Genomic DNA, 17,304 nt, shown 5'->3' with positions numbered 1-17,304 from the left:
CTCTCTTTCAATCTCTACCTCTTTTTGTAACTCTGTCTTTCAAATAAATAAAATAAATCTTAAAAAAAAAAAAAAAAAAGGATGCTAGAGCTAATCTGAAACCCATAGTCTGGATTAAATGAAGACAAAAACAGGAAGTATGCCTGTGATAATGTATTCTGTGTCTAATGGAAAAAAATCTATTAAAGTTCAGAATATGGAAAAAAGTGTCCCAAGAAATTAAATTCTGAAATGATTAAAAATTGCCACATCATCCAGCAATTCCACTCCCCAGGTATTCACTGAAAGGCATTGAGAGCAGCGACTTGAACAGATGTTGAACATGCCGATGTACACTGCAGAACTGTTTACAATAGCCAAAAAGTGCAAACAACCCAAGAGTCCACGAACAAATGGATGTATAAACAAAATGTAGTATTTTCTATGCAATGGAATACTATTCATCCATCAAAAGGAATGAAGTCCTGACACATGCTACAACATGAATGAACCCTGAAGACATTCTATGTGAAAATGTCAGCTACTCAAGGTCAATGTTGTTGGACTCCACTTACAAGAAGGACCTAGACTAGGCAATTTCATAAAGAGAAAAAGTAAATTAAATGCTACAGAAAACTAGGGAGATAGAAGGAGGACTTATTGCTTGGAGACTTCAGAATTCCTATCTGAGATGACAAATATGTTTTGGAATAGAAGCATTGATGGTTGTTAAGTGCCACTGGACACTTAAAATGGTTAAAATCATAAATTGTATGTTATATATATATATATACATATATTTTAAAGATTTATTTTATTTGAAAGTCAGAATTACAGAGAAGCAGAGGCAAAGAGAGAGAGGTCTTCCATCAATGGTTCACTTCCAGATGGCTGCAATAGGCAGAACTGTGCCAATCCAAAGCCAAGAGCCAAGAGCTTCCTCAGGGTCTCCCACAGGAGTCCAAGGACTTGGGTCATCCTCTACTGCCTTTCCAGGCCAGAGCAGAGTGCTGGATCAGAAGTGGAGCAGCGGGGACTCAAACTGGTGCCCATACGGGAAAACAGCACTGTAATCAGCGGCTTTACCCACTAAGCCACAGCACCAGGCCCTTTATATATTTTTAAGATTAATAATTCTGGTACCCCGGGTTCTAGTCCTGGTTGGGATGCCAGATTCTGTCCTGGTTGCTCCTCTTCCAGTCCAGCTCTCTGCTGTGGCCCGGGAAGGCAGTGGGGGATGGCCCAAATGCTTGGGCCCTGCACCCGCATGGGAGACCAGGAGGAAGCACCTGGCTCCTGGCTTCGGATCGGCGCAGCACACCGGCCATAGCGGCTACTTGGGGGTGAACCAACGGAAAAAAGGAAGACACCTTTCTCTGTCTCTCTCTGTCAAAAAAAAAAAAAAAAAAAAGATTAATAATGTGATCTATCAAAAACCACTGAATAGTGTATTTTAAACACATGTATTGTATGTAAACTAGAGTTTAAAAAAGCTGTTAAAAATGTAGCAATATAACCTATGTGAGAGACCTAGATGGAGTTCCAGGCTCCCAGATTTAGTCTGGCCCAGGTTTGACCATTGCAGCCATTTGGGAAATAACTAATGAACGGTACACCTCTCTCTGCTACCCTGCCTTTCAAACAAATAAATAAATAAATACATTTTTAAAAAAATATATAGCAATAGGGGCCAGCACCATGGCGTAGCGTGTAAAGCTGCTGTCTGAAGTGCTGGCATCCCATATGGGCGCCGGTTCGAGTCCTGACTGTTCCCCTTCCGATCCAGCTCTTGGAAATTACAGAATGAGTTTATTTTTTACAGAATGTGGTTTTACAGAATGTGGTTATTTTTACAGACACATGCCATTGTTGGAAATTAAAAGTAAGAATTTTTAGAAAATCGGGGTGGGTGTTGTGGTGCCGTGGGTAAGCCATTACTCGGAATGCCCAAATCCCATTTCAGAGTGCTAAGTTCAAGTCCTGGCTTTACTTTCAACCCAGCTTTCTGTTAATGCACACCACAGGAGGCAGCAGGTGATGGCTCTAATACTTGGGTCCCTGCCACTCACCTAGGAAACTCAAATGGAGTTTTAAAAAATCACCTTTCCGGGCCGGCACTGTGGCATAAGTGAGTGAAACTGCCGCCTGCAGTGCCGACATCCCATATGGGAACCGGTTTGAGTCCCAGCTGCTCCACTTCCAATCCAGCTCTCTGCCATGGCCTGGGAAAGCAGTAGAGGATGGCCCAAGCCCTTGGGCCCCTGCACCCATGTGGGAGACCTGGAGGAGGCTCCTGGCTCCAGATCGGTGCAGCTCCGGCCGTTGCGGCCAACTGGGGAGTGAACCAGTGGATGGAAGACCTCTCTCTCTCTGCCTCTGCCTCTCCTTCTCTCTCTGTGTAACTCCGACTTTCAAATAAATAAACAAATCTTTCAAAAAAAATCACCTTTCTTGGGGCCAGCGCTGTGGCGTAGCAGGTAAAGCTGCAACCTGCAGTGCCGGCATCCCATATGAGTGCCGGTTCAAGTCCTGGCTGCTCTACTTCTGATTGAGCTTTCTGCTATGGCCTGGGAAAGCAGTGGAAGATGGCCCAAGTCCTTGGGCCCCTGCACCCACGTGGAAGACCCAGAGGAAGCTCCTGGTTTCAGATTGGCTCAGCTCTGGCTGTTGCAGCCAATTGCATAGTGAACTTGCAGATGGAAGACTTCACTCCCTCTGCCTCTCCTTCTCTCTCTGCATAACTCTTACTTTCAAATAAATAAATCTCTTTATTTAAAAAAAATCACCTTTTTTTAATCAATCAAAGTTGAAGACAATCAAGCATCCTAAAGTCCAAGAATGGTCATGCTCCCCCAAGAAAGAAAGGCCACTGGACTGTCTCACATGTGGCAGAACACAGGAGGAAGACGGGGATGCCACACTGCAGACACGAAGGAATCAACTACAATTTTTAGCAAATACTAAAGGACACGTGTAGGTTAGTACGATAGTATATAACCCTTCTTGGAATGATACACACAGGGCAGTTTGTATCTGCTCTTAGGCTCCTTCTCAGGACCTCTACTGATACTCACAAGAAAAACTGGAGCATTCTCTCCTCTTATACACAAAATACCTGAAAGTCAATTAAAATCATAAGACCCTATTGCTAGAAACAGAGAGAGAGGGAGAGAGAGCGAGCCCATTGTCAAGAGACAAAGGAGAAGAATCATACATCTGAACTAACAGGGTGTAGAGGAGGAGATTAAAAAGTAATGATGAGGGGCCAGCATTGTTGCATAGCAAATTAAGCCACCACCTGCCATGCCAGCATCCCCTATGGGAGAGTTCCAGCTGCTCCACCTCCAATCCAGCTCCTTACTAATGTGCCTGGGAAAGCAGCAACGGATGGCCTTGGCTTCAGTCTGGCCCAGATCAGGTTATTACGGCCATGTGGGGAGTGAACCAGCAGATGGAAGATCTCTCTCTCCCTCTCTGCATAACTCTGTCAATTAAATTAAATAAATAAATCTTTTATTTTAAATGAATAAAACATTACAAACAATCTAAAGGAAAAGGTGTTCAATGCATGTAAACAGATGGGGAATTACAGCAGAGGGCTAGAAATTACAAGAGTCAAATAGAAATGTTAGAAAAAAGAACACGGTGTCAGAGTTGAGGAGTTCCTTCAGCTGACTCATCACATTTTACACAGCAAAAAAAAAAAAAAAAAGAAGAATTTGTCAATATAAAGTAAACTCAAACACAAAGAAGGGGAAAAAGAAAGAATCCCACAGCTACAGGATAGTTTGAAATGGTCCAATACAATGGAATTGCAGGTGCAGGAGAGAGAACAGAATAGAAACACTTGAAGAGATAATGTGGCTGAGAAATAAGGAAAATAAATAACAAAAGACATTAAACCACAGGTCAAAAAATACAGAGACTCCAAGCAGGGAAACTTGAAAAACAGAAGAAGCCATCAGACACTAGCTCCATCTTAGTGAAACTGCTGAAAACAAGATGAGACACAAGGAAAATCTGGTTGTCTATCTTTGCTTCTCAAATGAAAGAACGAACCTGAAAAATGAAAAACAATAGGATTAAATTAAAAAGATCTTTTTAAAAATTACTCTTGGCCAACGTGGTGGTACAGTAGGTTAATCCTCCGCCTGAAGTGCTGGCATCCCATATGGGTGCCGGTTCTAGTCTGGGCTGTTCCTCTTCCAATCCAGCTCTCTGCTATGGCCTAGGACAGCAGTAGAGATGGCCCAAGTCCTTGGATCCCTGCACCCACGTGGGAGACTGGGAGAAAGCACCTGGCTCCTGGCTTCAGATCGGCACAGCTCTGCCATTGCAGCCATTTGGGGAGTGAACCAAAGGAAGGTAGACCTTTCTCTCCGTCTCCCTCTCACTATCTGTAACTCTACCTCTCAAATAAATAAATAAAATCTTAAAAAAATACTCTTAATTAAAGTTAAAAGTCTAGGGATGGGGGTCTTAATGGCACAGCAGGTTAAGTTGCCACTTGGGACTCCTGCATCCCATATTAGAATGTATGGGATCAAGTACCACTTCTACTTCCACCTCTGCTTTTTTTTTTTTTTTTTTTAACCTTAAGATTTACTTATTTATTTGAGAGGTAGAGTTATAGACAGAGAGAGGGAGAGACAGAGGAAGATATCCTCAATTCGCTGGTTCACTCTCCAAATGGCTACAACAACCGGTACTGGACCAGGCTGAAGCCAGGAGCCAGGAGCTTCGGAAGAAGACCTGGAAAGGTCTCCCACATGGGTGCAGAGGCCTAAGCACTTTGGCCATCCTCCATTGCTTTCCCAGGCATATTAGCAGGGAGCTGGAGCAGCTGGGACTTGAATCAGTGCCCATATGGGATTTTGGTGCTTCAGGCCACAGCTTTAACCTACTGAGCCACAAAGCCAGCTCCACCACCTCTGCTTCTGATCCAGCTTCCTGCCAATGTGCATGGGAGGCAGCACAGGATGGCTCAAATACTTGAGTCCCTGACACACATGTAGGAGACCCAGATGGAGCTCCTGGCTCCTAGCTTTGGCCTGGCCTAGGCCTGGTTGTTTCAGACACTTAGGTAATGAATCAGTGGATGAAAGATTTTTTTCTCTGTTTCTAACTCTGTCTCTCTGTCACTCTGCCTTTCCAATAAATAAAAATGAATAAACAAACATTTTTTAAAAGTTAATTGTCTTTAGTAAAAATAGTTAACTATGTATTACAGGATTTATAACATGTAAAGCAAGACAATATTATATACATACACATAGTACATGCTATAATACTTACTGAAACAAAGCATAGGAGGGAAACAGAATTACCTATAATCTCAAATTCCAAAATTGGCACAAACCAAAGATTCTGTCCTTGTGTCGAGGATGTACTTTCCTGCCTCTGGAGTGATGCTGCACCTGCACTGCACCCTGGCAAATGGCTACCAGCACCTATGATGCAACAGCAGGTATTCTGGACCATGAGTGGGCTATGCTACAATGTCCATTCTCTGAGAACAGCACACCAAGGGCAGTAAGGAGGCTCTAATACACAAACCAGAGCGAGTAAACCTAGAGCTGCTGTAACGCAGAGCAGTAGCGATGGACAGGAGTGGAACTGATGGAAAAGCCACAGGAACTTGGCAAATGCCTGGATGTACAGAATCAAGAACACTAATATTCTAACAGGTTAGATCACAATCAGTAGCAGCAACATCACTGCTATTTGCTAAAAAGGAGTGAGCTTGATAATGTGCTGGGTATTTTAAAATGGCTTAACTCTAATCTCTACCACCCTGAGCTAGGTATTACTATCACCACATCACAGAAGGAGAACCTGGGGTTTGGAAAAGTAGCTTGTTCAAGGTCACATAGATAGACAACAAACTTTAAATTCAAAGCTCGGGCCGGTACTGTGGCAAAGCAGGTTAATCCTCCGCCTGCGGTGCCAGCATCCCATATGGGTGCCAGTTCTAGTCCCGGCTATTCCTCTTCCAATCCAGCTCTCTTCTGTGGCCTGGGAAAGCAGTAGAAGATGGCCCAAGTCCTTGGGCCCCTGTACCCACATGGGAGATCGGGAAGAAGCTCCTGGCTTCGGATTGGCGCAGCTCCGGCCGTTGAGGTCACTTGGGAGTAAACCAGTGGACGGAAGACCTTTCTCTCTGTTTCTCCCTCTCACTGTCTGTAACTACCTCTCAAATAAATAAATAAATAAAATCTTATAAAAAAATTCGAAGCTCAAGTTTTGGGGTCTGTGTTGTGGCATAGCAGGTAAAGTTGCCACCTGCAACACTGGCACCCCAAATGAGCATGGATATGAGCTCTGGCTTTCCCATTTTCAGTCCAGCTCCCTATTAATGGCCTGGCAAAAGCAGCAGAAGATGGTCCAAGTGCTTGGGCCCCTACCACCCATGTGGGAGATCCAGATAAAGCTCCTGGTCCCTGGCTTTGGCTACTTGGGGAATGAACCAGAGGATGGAAGATCACTCTCTCTCTCTCTCTCTCTCTCTCTCTCTCTGCTTCTCACTCTCTCTGTAACTCTCAAATAAATAAACACACTTAAAAAAAAAAAAAGCAAATTTTTTTTTCACTTGACCAGGCTGCTATCCAATGTTACATTAGTGACAATGTCCAATTACTCCAATCCCTAGAGAATTCAAATAAAATGCTCAGTCCTTTACTGTATACAGAGTTAAAATAGCTGTTGGACTCCTTATCTAAAAATGGGGAATTTTAGATGAAACTGACAAAAATTTGGAATTACACCACAAATATGCCACTGTCAAAAAGATACTATCAAAGTTCCTGTGCAATAAACAGAACGAAGCATGGCAGACAGACGAAGCCCAGCCATACTGCACTGAGAAACAACAGACACTCAGGAGACCTTGCCTCAACCACGGTCAGTAGTGCTCTCAAAGCAGGCAAAACTGAACATTCACTTGGATTCAATTCCTCAAGTAAAGGAAAGCCAACCTTGACCTCTGCACCAGAGGAAAGACAGCCTGACTGGGGAATGACGGAGAGCCCCAAACAAAACTTGAGAAACGGAGCCCTAGAAGGGGATGTACTGGCTGCACTCCTGGGTCCTGTCCAGACTTTAACAATTTCTTAAGTTTAGTGTTGTCTGTGGCATTCTGAAAATCTTAAAAAAAAAAAAAATTAAAAAATAAAAAATGTCCATCCATTCTCACTATTAATGGGAAAAAGTAAGGATCTACTTGAAAAAGCCCAGTTATTTTTAGATTTAATATGTTTTTTTTTTTTTTTATTTTTGACAGGCAGAGTGGACAGTGAGAGAGAGACAGAGAGAAAGGTCTTCCTTTTGCCGTTGGTTCACCCTCCAATGGCCGCCGCGGTAGCGCGCTGCGGCCAGCGCACCGCGCTGTTCCAATGGCAGGAGCCAGGTGCTTCTCCTGGTCTCCCATGGGGTGCAGGGCCCAAGCACTTGGGCCATCCTCCACTGCACTCCCGGGCCACAGCAGAGAGCTGGCCTGGAAGCGGGGCAACCGGGACAGGATCGGTGCCCTGACCGGGACTAGAACCCGGTGTGCCGGCGCCGCAAGGCGGAGGATTAGCCTGTTGAGCCACGGCGCCGGCCAGATTTAATATGTTTTAGTAAGAGGAAACAAGTGGCAATCACCATTTTTTCCTAAACTATTTAAGGTCCTTTTAATAGTAATTTATTTTCTTCAACTTTTACCAGTCAGTGGATTTCATTTCCTTCCAAGAAAAGAGAAAGGATAAATTCAAAATGATATAAACCCTCTTGCTAGAGAAATGACAACAACAAATTCATATTCTCACAAAATGAAGGTCAATGCTATATCATGAAGTCCTCACCAGCTTCCTGGTTTAGAGTCTTGGAGAGCCTAATTCTTTCTGTTCTAAAGCTTCAAATAGGTAGCATGCTAATTTTGAGAGTGAAAACTAGGAAGTCGAACATGCTTTGCTGATTTGGTTAATATTTTTTTATGATATTTCCATGCACAGTAAAGAAGGCAAGTACTTTTAGCCTCCTTTTTTGGGGGAAATCAAGACATGGAGAGGTGAAGAAATATGACCCTGCATGACAGCTGGGGTCAGAGGTTTTCTGGATCTGGCACTTTGTACCAAAGAGAGGATGAGAAGAACAGGAAGCCTCCAATGACACGCCACACAGCTGCAAATCCACTGCACTCTGATTTTCCATCAACAACTTGAATGAAGACAGAGAAGACAGGTCTGACAAATCTGCCTCTGACAAAATGATGAGGGCATCAAGATTCTGAAAGGTCTCAACAGGCTGAAGCAATCACATAAAACTGGCAAGATGAAATTAAGGTTGAGACACATAAAGTCTGGCATTTAATTTCAAAGAATCTCTTGCACAAATAGAGGAGGAGAAAGTTTAAATGAAGTTCATATGAAAAAAGACCTGAGGCAGTAGAGCAAACTGTTGGCCCACAGATGTGTTTTGTTTGGCCTTTGCAGTGTTTGTGAAAAATACAAAGCCAATAGTTAAAAACTGGGAGAGTCACACAAAAATCTGGATCTCTGGATTCTCTTGAAAAACTGATAGATCTGTCAACTCCAGGTCTGCATTCAAACATGACAATAACTGGTGAAACCTGATTTGTGGCTGTCCTCTTTAGAGAGGACACTCTCTCTCACAATGGATGCCTATGGATGCATACCAGGGTGCTTAAGACACCTGCTTACTTCCTTAACTCTGGGGGCATCTGTTTGCAGCTCTGGACTTGAGGATTTTTTCAGGTGATTGCCAACTCACTAGGAGCCAATGGTGTGACACGGCTCACAAGAATTTCACCAAATCCAAGGTGATGGAAGAACAATGTCTAAAACAGAGGTCCTTAACTTTTGCAGTCTCAAACTCCTTACAGAATCTAGAAAAATCAGGAGTCTTTTTTTCCATAAATGTGTATCCACATAAAAATCTACAATTAATTTCAGGGAGACTCTGTAAACCCCCAGTTCCCAAGTTTATGACTCCAGTCCATACCAAAGAGGTAAACAGTCCAGCATGGTGTGCACACAAAGATATCTACTCCTGGGAACCACATTTCAGAGGGATGCTGACAAACTGCTGACCAGACAAGGCAACCAGAATGACAAAAGGGTCTGGAAATTATATCAGAAAGGTGAAGAAACTTAGAATGGTCAGCCTAGAAGAAAATACTTAGAAAGGAACATAATGCTCATTTTAAATTTCAGAAGCTGTAATAAGGAAAAGGGATTAGGCTTACACTGGTCCACTTGGCAGAATTAAAATCAATCAGAAATTACAATGAGGTCAAAGTTACTATTTCAGTAAGTCTAAGAAAGAAGTTTCTTCCTATCACAGTTATACAAAACTCGATCAGTTTGTCTAGCGGATTAATAAAGTAGTGAGAATGAAAGGTCAGAGATGTTACACAAAGGATTCCTGAACTGGGTGGAAGGCTGTACTACACTTATCCAAGCTTTTTACAATTCAGAGTTTTGAGGAGCAGAGCTGGAAAGGGCAACAGTAATTCTCTTCTTCTCCCAAACTTTCATCTTGCTCTGATCAAAAAAATAGCTACACTGCAGCCAGGTTCCACCTAAGAGACAGAAACCCAACGGCCAACCTTCTTTTGGTGATTCAGTGACTTAACTGGGAATTGGTCAAGGTTTGGTCACCCTCAAAAATTCACATGTCAGTATTTTCTTTTCTTTTCTTTTTTTTTTTTTTTTGACAGAGTGGACAATGAAAGAGAGACAGAGAGAAAGGTCTTCCTTTTGCCGTTGGTTCACCCTCCAATGGCTGCTGCGGCCGGCGCACCGCGCTGATCCGAAGCCAGGAGCCAGGTGCTTCTCCTGGTCTCCCATGGGGTGCAGGGCCCAAGGACTTGGGCCATCCTCCACTGCACTCCCGGGCCACAGCAGAGAGCTGGGCTGGAAGAGGGGCAACTGGGACAGAATCCGGCACCCTGACCGGGACTAGAACCCGGGGTGCCAGCGCTGCAGGCGGAGGATTAGGCTATTGAGCCACGGCGCCAGCCCACGTGTCAGTATTTTCTTCCTCTAACTTGCTCCCCTGTTTTCCTCTTTCTACCTTTCTTCAATCTGTCCATTTTAATTCACTGGAAGCTGCATAATTTTGTCCCCTATCAGATGATGCACTTGTTAAACTAAATTCATCTACAAAGTTTCAAAAAAGTGGGCATTTAATTAAAAGTTTTGACGGATGACTTCAACAGATAAACATGGGGAGGACTCAGTGCCCACTGACTTTGCAAGAGCATCACAACCTGGTGGGAAGGGCCTCAGTCTAGAACAATTCAAGCTGGCCCACCCAGGAGGTGGCCAACAATTCCAGACTCTCCAAAATGTCCCACAGAGCACTAAGCCAGCATCTAGTCTCTCAGAAATTTCAAGAAACAGCTTTACTATGTCTTCAACTTAGACTCATTCTCTGTCCCCCAAATAATTTTGAGTCAGAAACACCACTTTCCAACAGGAATTTTTCTGCTAAAAATGTCTCTTAAGATACACTGAATGTGGAGTAAAAACTTTCCTCTTGGGGCCAGTGCTGTGATGTAGCACGTAAAGCCACCACTTTTTGTTGCTGGCACCCCATATGTGCACTGGTTCAAGACCCCGGCTGCTCCGTTACATTCCACCTCTCCGCTATGGCCTAGGAAAGCAGTGGAAGATGGCCCAAGTGCTTGGGCCCCTGCACCCGCGTGGGAGACCCGGAGGAACAGCTTCGGCGGTTGCAGCCATTTAGGGAGTGAACCAGCAGATGGAAGACCTCTCTCTCCCTCTGCCTCTCCTCTCTCTCTGTGAAACTTTGACTTTCAAATAAATAAATAAATCCTTAATTAAAAAAAAAAAAAACTTTCCTCTCAACTATGCAGATTGAAAAGCACACCTGTTTGGGTTGAACATGACTGAGATTAAACTCACGAAAGGAAAGCTTCCCTCTGTCCACATCGCCAGTCTCCTCCTGAGTGCTCCTCAGAAGCTCAGGAACAAGTTCTGAAAGAAAACTTTCCCTGTGTTCCAAGGAAGAGGGAAACATGGGGCCTCTTGACCTATAAAACGCAATATTTTGGAACATCCATAATTCTCCCAAGTCTGTGCCAGTCAAATAGACTCCCTTCAGCAAACCACCAGCCAGCCAGGGCTGGAGAGTAAAGCTTTCATCCCTCAGAGTTGACAAGGACAGGACCCAAAAGCTCCCTGGAAGTGGGGGGGGGGAGCCACTTCAGCTTGCATTACAAACTGTTGGAAAAGACAGATGGAGGGGATGACAGGAAAAGCAATTATTTCTTCTGGGTTTCCTTTCTGTCTGGATTCTAAGGAGACGAATACAAAATTCCATCACAGATTGAAATGCTATCTAAACATTCTTGAAAATGTGGTCTTGCTCTCTGAAATATGACCCACTCTGCTGCACCAACCTGTAACCTATTAATACGTGAAGGTGGGGGATGCCCACATTCCTGCAGCCTGTCTAGTTTTGGGCCTGACTCTGCAGTGCTGCCACTTTGTGACCCACAGATTAACCATGAAGAACGAAAAGATATATATCCATAGAACATGACCCAAGGAAAAGTCCCCACGAATCATTCGCTTGTAATTTCACATTCTTGAAATTTTAAATACCTGAGACTTTTTAAAGTATTTTAAGGTTTCTGAAGAGCCGCTCAAAACAGTTATGCTATTATGCTAAACAGCAGTAAGGTGGGACTATTCATTCACAAATCGAGTTTTAACCAATTGAAAGGAACTTACACACTGATCTGATTGTAAAGGACATTTGTTTGCAATTAATAAATAATCTTTTTTTTTTTTTTTTTTTTTTTGACAGGCAGAGTGGACAGTGAGAGAGAGACAGAGAGAAAGGTCTTCCTTTTGCCGTTGGTTCACCCTCCAATGGCCGCCGCGGTAGCGCGCTGCGGCCGGCGCAACGCGCTGTTCCGATGGCAGGAGCCAGGTGCTTCTCCTGGTCTCCCATGGGGTGCAGGACCCAAGGACTTGGGCCATCCTCCACTGCACTCCCTAGCCACAGCAGAGAGCTGGCCTGGAAGCGGGGCAACCGGGACAGGATCGGTGCCCCGACCGGGACTAGAACCCGGTGTGCCGGCGCCGCAAGGCGGAGGATTAGCCTGTTGAGCTACGGCGCCGGCCAATAAATAATCTTATACACATCAAATATTCGATACAGTTGAGTTGCATGTACTCTCATGTACTGACATGGAAAAATGAGAAAGACACAGTTCTTACCGTGAAGGAGTTTATAAACTAGTCAAGAGGACAAGATGTGTTCATTAGTGAGCCCAGGAAGACCACAGAAGCAAAGGAAAAGTACAAGCTTTGGGCTGTGGGGTTTGGGGCAGAGACAAGACACATCTGACTGAGCAACACTGGGACCCATCTGCTCCTCTGTAAGACGAGGGGATGTGAACCAGATGAGCTCCAAGTCATACACGGTTCTAAAATTCTGACTCCTTTGGCATATGCACATGAGGTACACAGAAAGAACCATAAAAGAAGCTGTATTTGAGGTGGCCCTAAAACGGATGAGATTTCGAAATGTAGCTACTGGAAGAAATAAAGAGGACAAAAAGTATTTCAGGCAGAAAGAAGAATATATAGCACAGATCCAGGAAGCACAGGGCATACTTGTTTAGCACAATGACTTCAGCTGGGTAGAACCCAACAGGAGACAAAATTGGAATGGAGAATGAATCTGAATAGTAAGAAAGAGCTTGGATTTCCTTTATTAGTCGGGAGTCAGCAGAGTTTCTGAAGAGGCAGAGGACATGGACAAACATCTATTAGGAAAGTTAATCAGTAAAATGGAGCTCAAACGTTTGTAGGCTACTCTGTTTTGTTTTGTTTTGTTTTAATTAATTTATTTGAGAGGCTGAAAGAGTGAGAGACAGCTAGAGAAAGTTTTCATCTGTTAATTCGATCCCTAAACGCCTACAACATCCAAGGGACCAAGCTGAGAGCCAGGAACTAAATCCAGATCTCCCAAGTGGGCAGCAGGAACCCAATTAGTTGAGCCATCACCACAGTCTCCCAATATGTGCATTATCAAGAAGCTGGCATCAGGAACTGGGGCTGGGATGTGAACCCAGGTATTCTCACTAGGGACAGAGACATCCTAACTGGCGGCTTAACAGCGAGGCCAAACTCCCACTCTGTTCGTCTTCATGACTTCCAAGGGCCCCATTTACATGGGCCTCATCTGCCAGTGCTTCATGGGAGTACGCCAACAGACTAAGAACCAGGCACCATACAAGAGACCAGGCCATAGGACCAGTTTCAGGGACCTAATACATCTATAAAGAAATACTGATGACGACAACAAGGAAGAAAGCAGATGACTTACAAATAGGTCAATTTTCAAAGGGAAAACAAAGGTAGTGGTAAAATTCAGGAAAAAGTAAGGAGATGGATAAAACTGAAAATGTAGGGAGGCCGGTGCCGTGACTCACTTGGTTAATCCTCCGCCTGCGGTGCTGGCATCCCATATGGCCACTGGGTTCTAGTCCTGGTTGCTCCTCTTCCAGTCCAGCTCTCTGCTGTGGCCTGGGAGGGCAGTGGAGGATGGCCCGGGTGCTTGGGCCCCTGCACCTGCATGGGAGACCGGGAAGAAGCACCTGGCTCCTGGCTTTGGATCAGCGCAGCGCCAGCCATAGCAGCCATTTGGGGAGTGAACCAACAGAAGGAAGACCTTTCTCTTTGTCTCTCTCACTGTCTATAACTCTACCTGTCAAAAAAAAAAAAATGTAGGGGCTGGCGTAGCAGGTTAAGCCGCTGTCTGTAGCCTTGGCATCACATATGGGTGCCGGTTCAAGTCGTGGCTACCCTACTTCCAATCCAGCTCCCTGCTAATGCACCTGAAAAAAGCAGTGGAAGATGGTCCAAGTGCTTAGGCCCCTGAACCCATGTGGGAGACCCAGATGATGCTCCTGCCTTCTGGCTTTGCCCTGGCCCAGACCTTGCCATTATGGCCATTCAGGGAGTGAACCAGTGGATGGAAGATCTCTCTCTCTCTGTCTCTCCCTCTCTCTAATTCTGACTTTCAAATAAATAAATCTTAAAAAACAAACAAACAAAAAAACTGAAAATGTAAAAGAAAGAAGCTCATATCCCTGTGGGCCTCTAGCAGTAGGAACAGGAATATTGAGGATCAGAGAGTTCTGTGTAGGATGGCACCCTTTTCTCCACTCCAGATCTGGAGGCATAATGAACATTTTTAGAAATTAGCTATAATAAAAAATTTCAAAGAGGACAGATAATAGAAATGAAGCTGCTACAATGTCACACTCCTGACCTAACTGAATTAGGACAGAAAACGGAAAGGAAGACTGAAAAAGGCATGCTCAGCATTTCTGTTATGATAGCAACTCCTGAAATACGATGCCTCGACAGAAGAACAGAATCTAAATGCAAAGGAGAATGGTTAATAGACAACAGATGGCCCCCATCGCTGAAAAACAGCTCCTTCCCACACGCTCTTTTCCTCTTCATTCCTTTCCAACAGCCCTTCTTAGCTAGATCCAAAAAGAACTGCAAACCTCTGAAAGGAACCTACAGTACCTGTTTGCCGACAAAGGCAGTAAGAGGAGCTGCCGCTTTCTCAGGTTACTAGCTTTTGCGCAACAAAAGGAAAGTCAAACCCTAACAACTTAGCTGACAGACAAAAGCAGCAACCTTATTTAGCCACAGAAAGGAGGGCACAGGAGATGCCTGACGCTAAGGAGAAAAACAAGGAAAACGTCAGTTCTCTCATTTCGGTCTGCATGTCCCTGGCCCTGGGTGAGCTGAGCTCCCATGTGATCCTGGGTCACTGAGTGACAGCTCATGGCTGGTATCGACAGCCTACCCTGGCTCTAGGGAAGTCAGTCATGCACGTTTTTCACTGTAATTGTGACAGATCGGTAAGAAAGCACTCTGTAAGAATGCATATCAACGTGATGGTCGTTGCGTTGCGTGATGGTCACTGGGTTGCCAGTGTTGAGGAATTCAGAGGAGTGTAACTTAACACGGAGGAGCCAGCTACTTACCTGCCTCCCATCTTGCCCCACGTTTGTCTGACCTCTTACAACAGTTCGAATGTTGTCATCCAGTCTCCTAGCAAAAGAGTTGAAGGATACAAATCATTCAAATACTATTTATTCTACAAAGTTAGTAACTTATCCAGTAACCTCTTTAGATAGAATCTACTTCTCCAGAAAACCAAACAAAATGTGAATGACATAAGAATGGGGCCTTAGACCACACGAGGCAGCAACAGTAGTGCCAGGAACCAAGCCCAGAATGAGTTGTCTTTGTTTTAAAAAAAAGTGCTTAGTAAAACAAAACAAAACAAAAAAAAGCTTAGTTTCACATAATATTCAGCAGTCCAAAAGGAAAACTTTTAGTGCTTTTCATGGAGTAAATCAGGAATGACAAAGTTGTAGAAACTTTAGGGGTACAGAACAGAGAATTCAAATTATCCCACACAAAATGCCTTCCTCAGTAACTTCCTCAGTGACCTTAACACAGATGAGGGGCCAGGATGATGTATGTAGTCAGTGCTTCACCCTCAGGACCCTGACCATACACTCTGGGGATGAAACAGATCCATGGCTTCCAGATCCTCTTCCCTCATGGCTCAATTTACATCAGTAAATCCCACTATTCATTTGATGAATCCACTGAAGGTATGAAAGAAAGAGTGGATGGGGCCGGCGCAGTGGCGCAGCAGGTTAACACTCTGGCCTGAGGTGCCGGCATCCCATATGGGCGCCGGTTCTAGTCCCAGCTGTTCCTCTTCTGATCCAGCTCTCTGCTGTGGCCTGGGAAAGCAGTGGAAGATGGCCCTGGTCTTTGGGCCCCTGCACCCACGTGGGAGACCCGAAAGAGGCTCCTGGCTCCTGGCTTCGGATCAGCACAGTTCCAGCCGTTGCAGCCAATTGGGGCGTGAACCATCGGATGGAAGACCACCCCCCTCTCTGCTTCCCTTCTCTCTGTTTAAATCTCTGACTTTCGAATAAATAAATAAAATATTTATAAAAAAGAGTGGAAAATAATAAGCTCGGAAGTAGTTTTTTGGATCATCAGGGAAGTTCCATTTCTGTCCAAACCCTGAACACGTTAGTGGTCCCTACTGGAATTGTTCCAACTAAGGTCCACTACACAATAAGGAAGCTTCTTTGTGCGCCCTAAGGCACCAATGGAACATCGTGTTCATATAGCAGAGCTATTCACTGAAAGATACAAAGATGTGTGGAAAAAAAAATTCAGTTCTTGGATTCAAAATGAATGTTTTTCCTCATCAAAAGTTTTAAAAACAATCAAAAATCCCTCAAAACTATATTTTAAATAATGACACCAACCTATTTCTATAGTAAGGATATTTTGTACCCAATCATGTGTCAAAACTGGAAATCCAGATATGGACAAACCAGCTATTGGGCAAGAAGGACACCTGATGACCAACCTGGACAATGGCACCCTGCACTAGTCACAGTGTTTAATACTGGACCACAACCCAAACCAACGGCAGACCTGACACTCAGCTGCGATGGAAGCAAGCAATACCTGTGTGAGTCCATCTCCTCCTAAACCTTGAGAATACCAAAATAAATAAATAAATAAATAATAATAATAATAGTCCTGGGGGAAATAAAAAATCATTTTTTAAAGATTTATTTTATTTATTTGAAAGTCAGAGTTACACAGAGAGAGGAGAGGCAGAGAGAGAGAGAAAGAGACAGAGAGAGACAGAGAGAGGAGAGAAAGTCTTCCTTCCATTGGTTCACTCCCCAGATGGCCACAATGGTCAGAGCTGAGCTGATCCAAAGCCAGGAGCCAGGAGCTTCCTCCAGGTCTCCCACGCGGGTGCAAGGGCCCAAGGATTTGGGCCATCTTCTACTTCTATCCCAGGCCATAGCAGAGAGCTGTATCAGAAGAGGAGCAGCCAGGACTAGAACCAGCACCCATATGAGATACCGGCGCTTCAGGCCAGGGCATTAACCCACTGCGCCACAGCGCCGGCCCCAATCAAAAATCTTTTTTTTTTTTTTTTTTTGACAGGCAGAGTGGATAGTGAGAGAGAGAGAGACAGAGAGAAAGGTTTTCCTTTGCCGTTGGTTCACCCTCCAATGGCTGCTGCGGCTGACCCATCTCGCTGATCCGAAGGCAGGAGCCAGGTGCTTCCTTCTGGTATCCCATGCGGGCGCAGGGCCCAAGCACTTGGGCCATCCTCCACTGCCTTCCGGGGCCATAGCAGAGAGCTGGCCTGGAAGAGGGGCAACCAGGATAGAATCCGGCGCCCCAACCGGGACTAGAACCCGGTGTC

At 44.6% G+C, this 17,304-nt stretch overlaps 1 protein-coding gene across 1 annotated transcript in view; it reads right to left on the bottom strand.

The window, feature by feature from the left end:
• VPS53 (VPS53 subunit of GARP complex) overlaps positions 1-17,304 on the bottom strand; it is a 150,738-nt gene that overhangs the window by 116,854 nt on the left and 16,580 nt on the right. Inside the window, exon 4 of the mRNA XM_062215673.1 lies at positions 15,026-15,092. Coding sequence (XP_062071657.1) covers positions 15,026-15,092 — 67 coding nt within the window. The remainder of the gene's footprint in view (positions 1-15,025; positions 15,093-17,304) is intronic.

The sequence above is a fragment of the Lepus europaeus genome, chromosome 18 (assembly GCF_033115175.1).
Source record: "Lepus europaeus isolate LE1 chromosome 18, mLepTim1.pri, whole genome shotgun sequence".
NCBI classification, from domain to species: domain Eukaryota; kingdom Metazoa; phylum Chordata; class Mammalia; order Lagomorpha; family Leporidae; genus Lepus; species Lepus europaeus.
The sequence above is the reverse complement of the archived record's forward strand: the minus strand, read 5'-3'. Positions and strand labels throughout refer to the sequence as shown.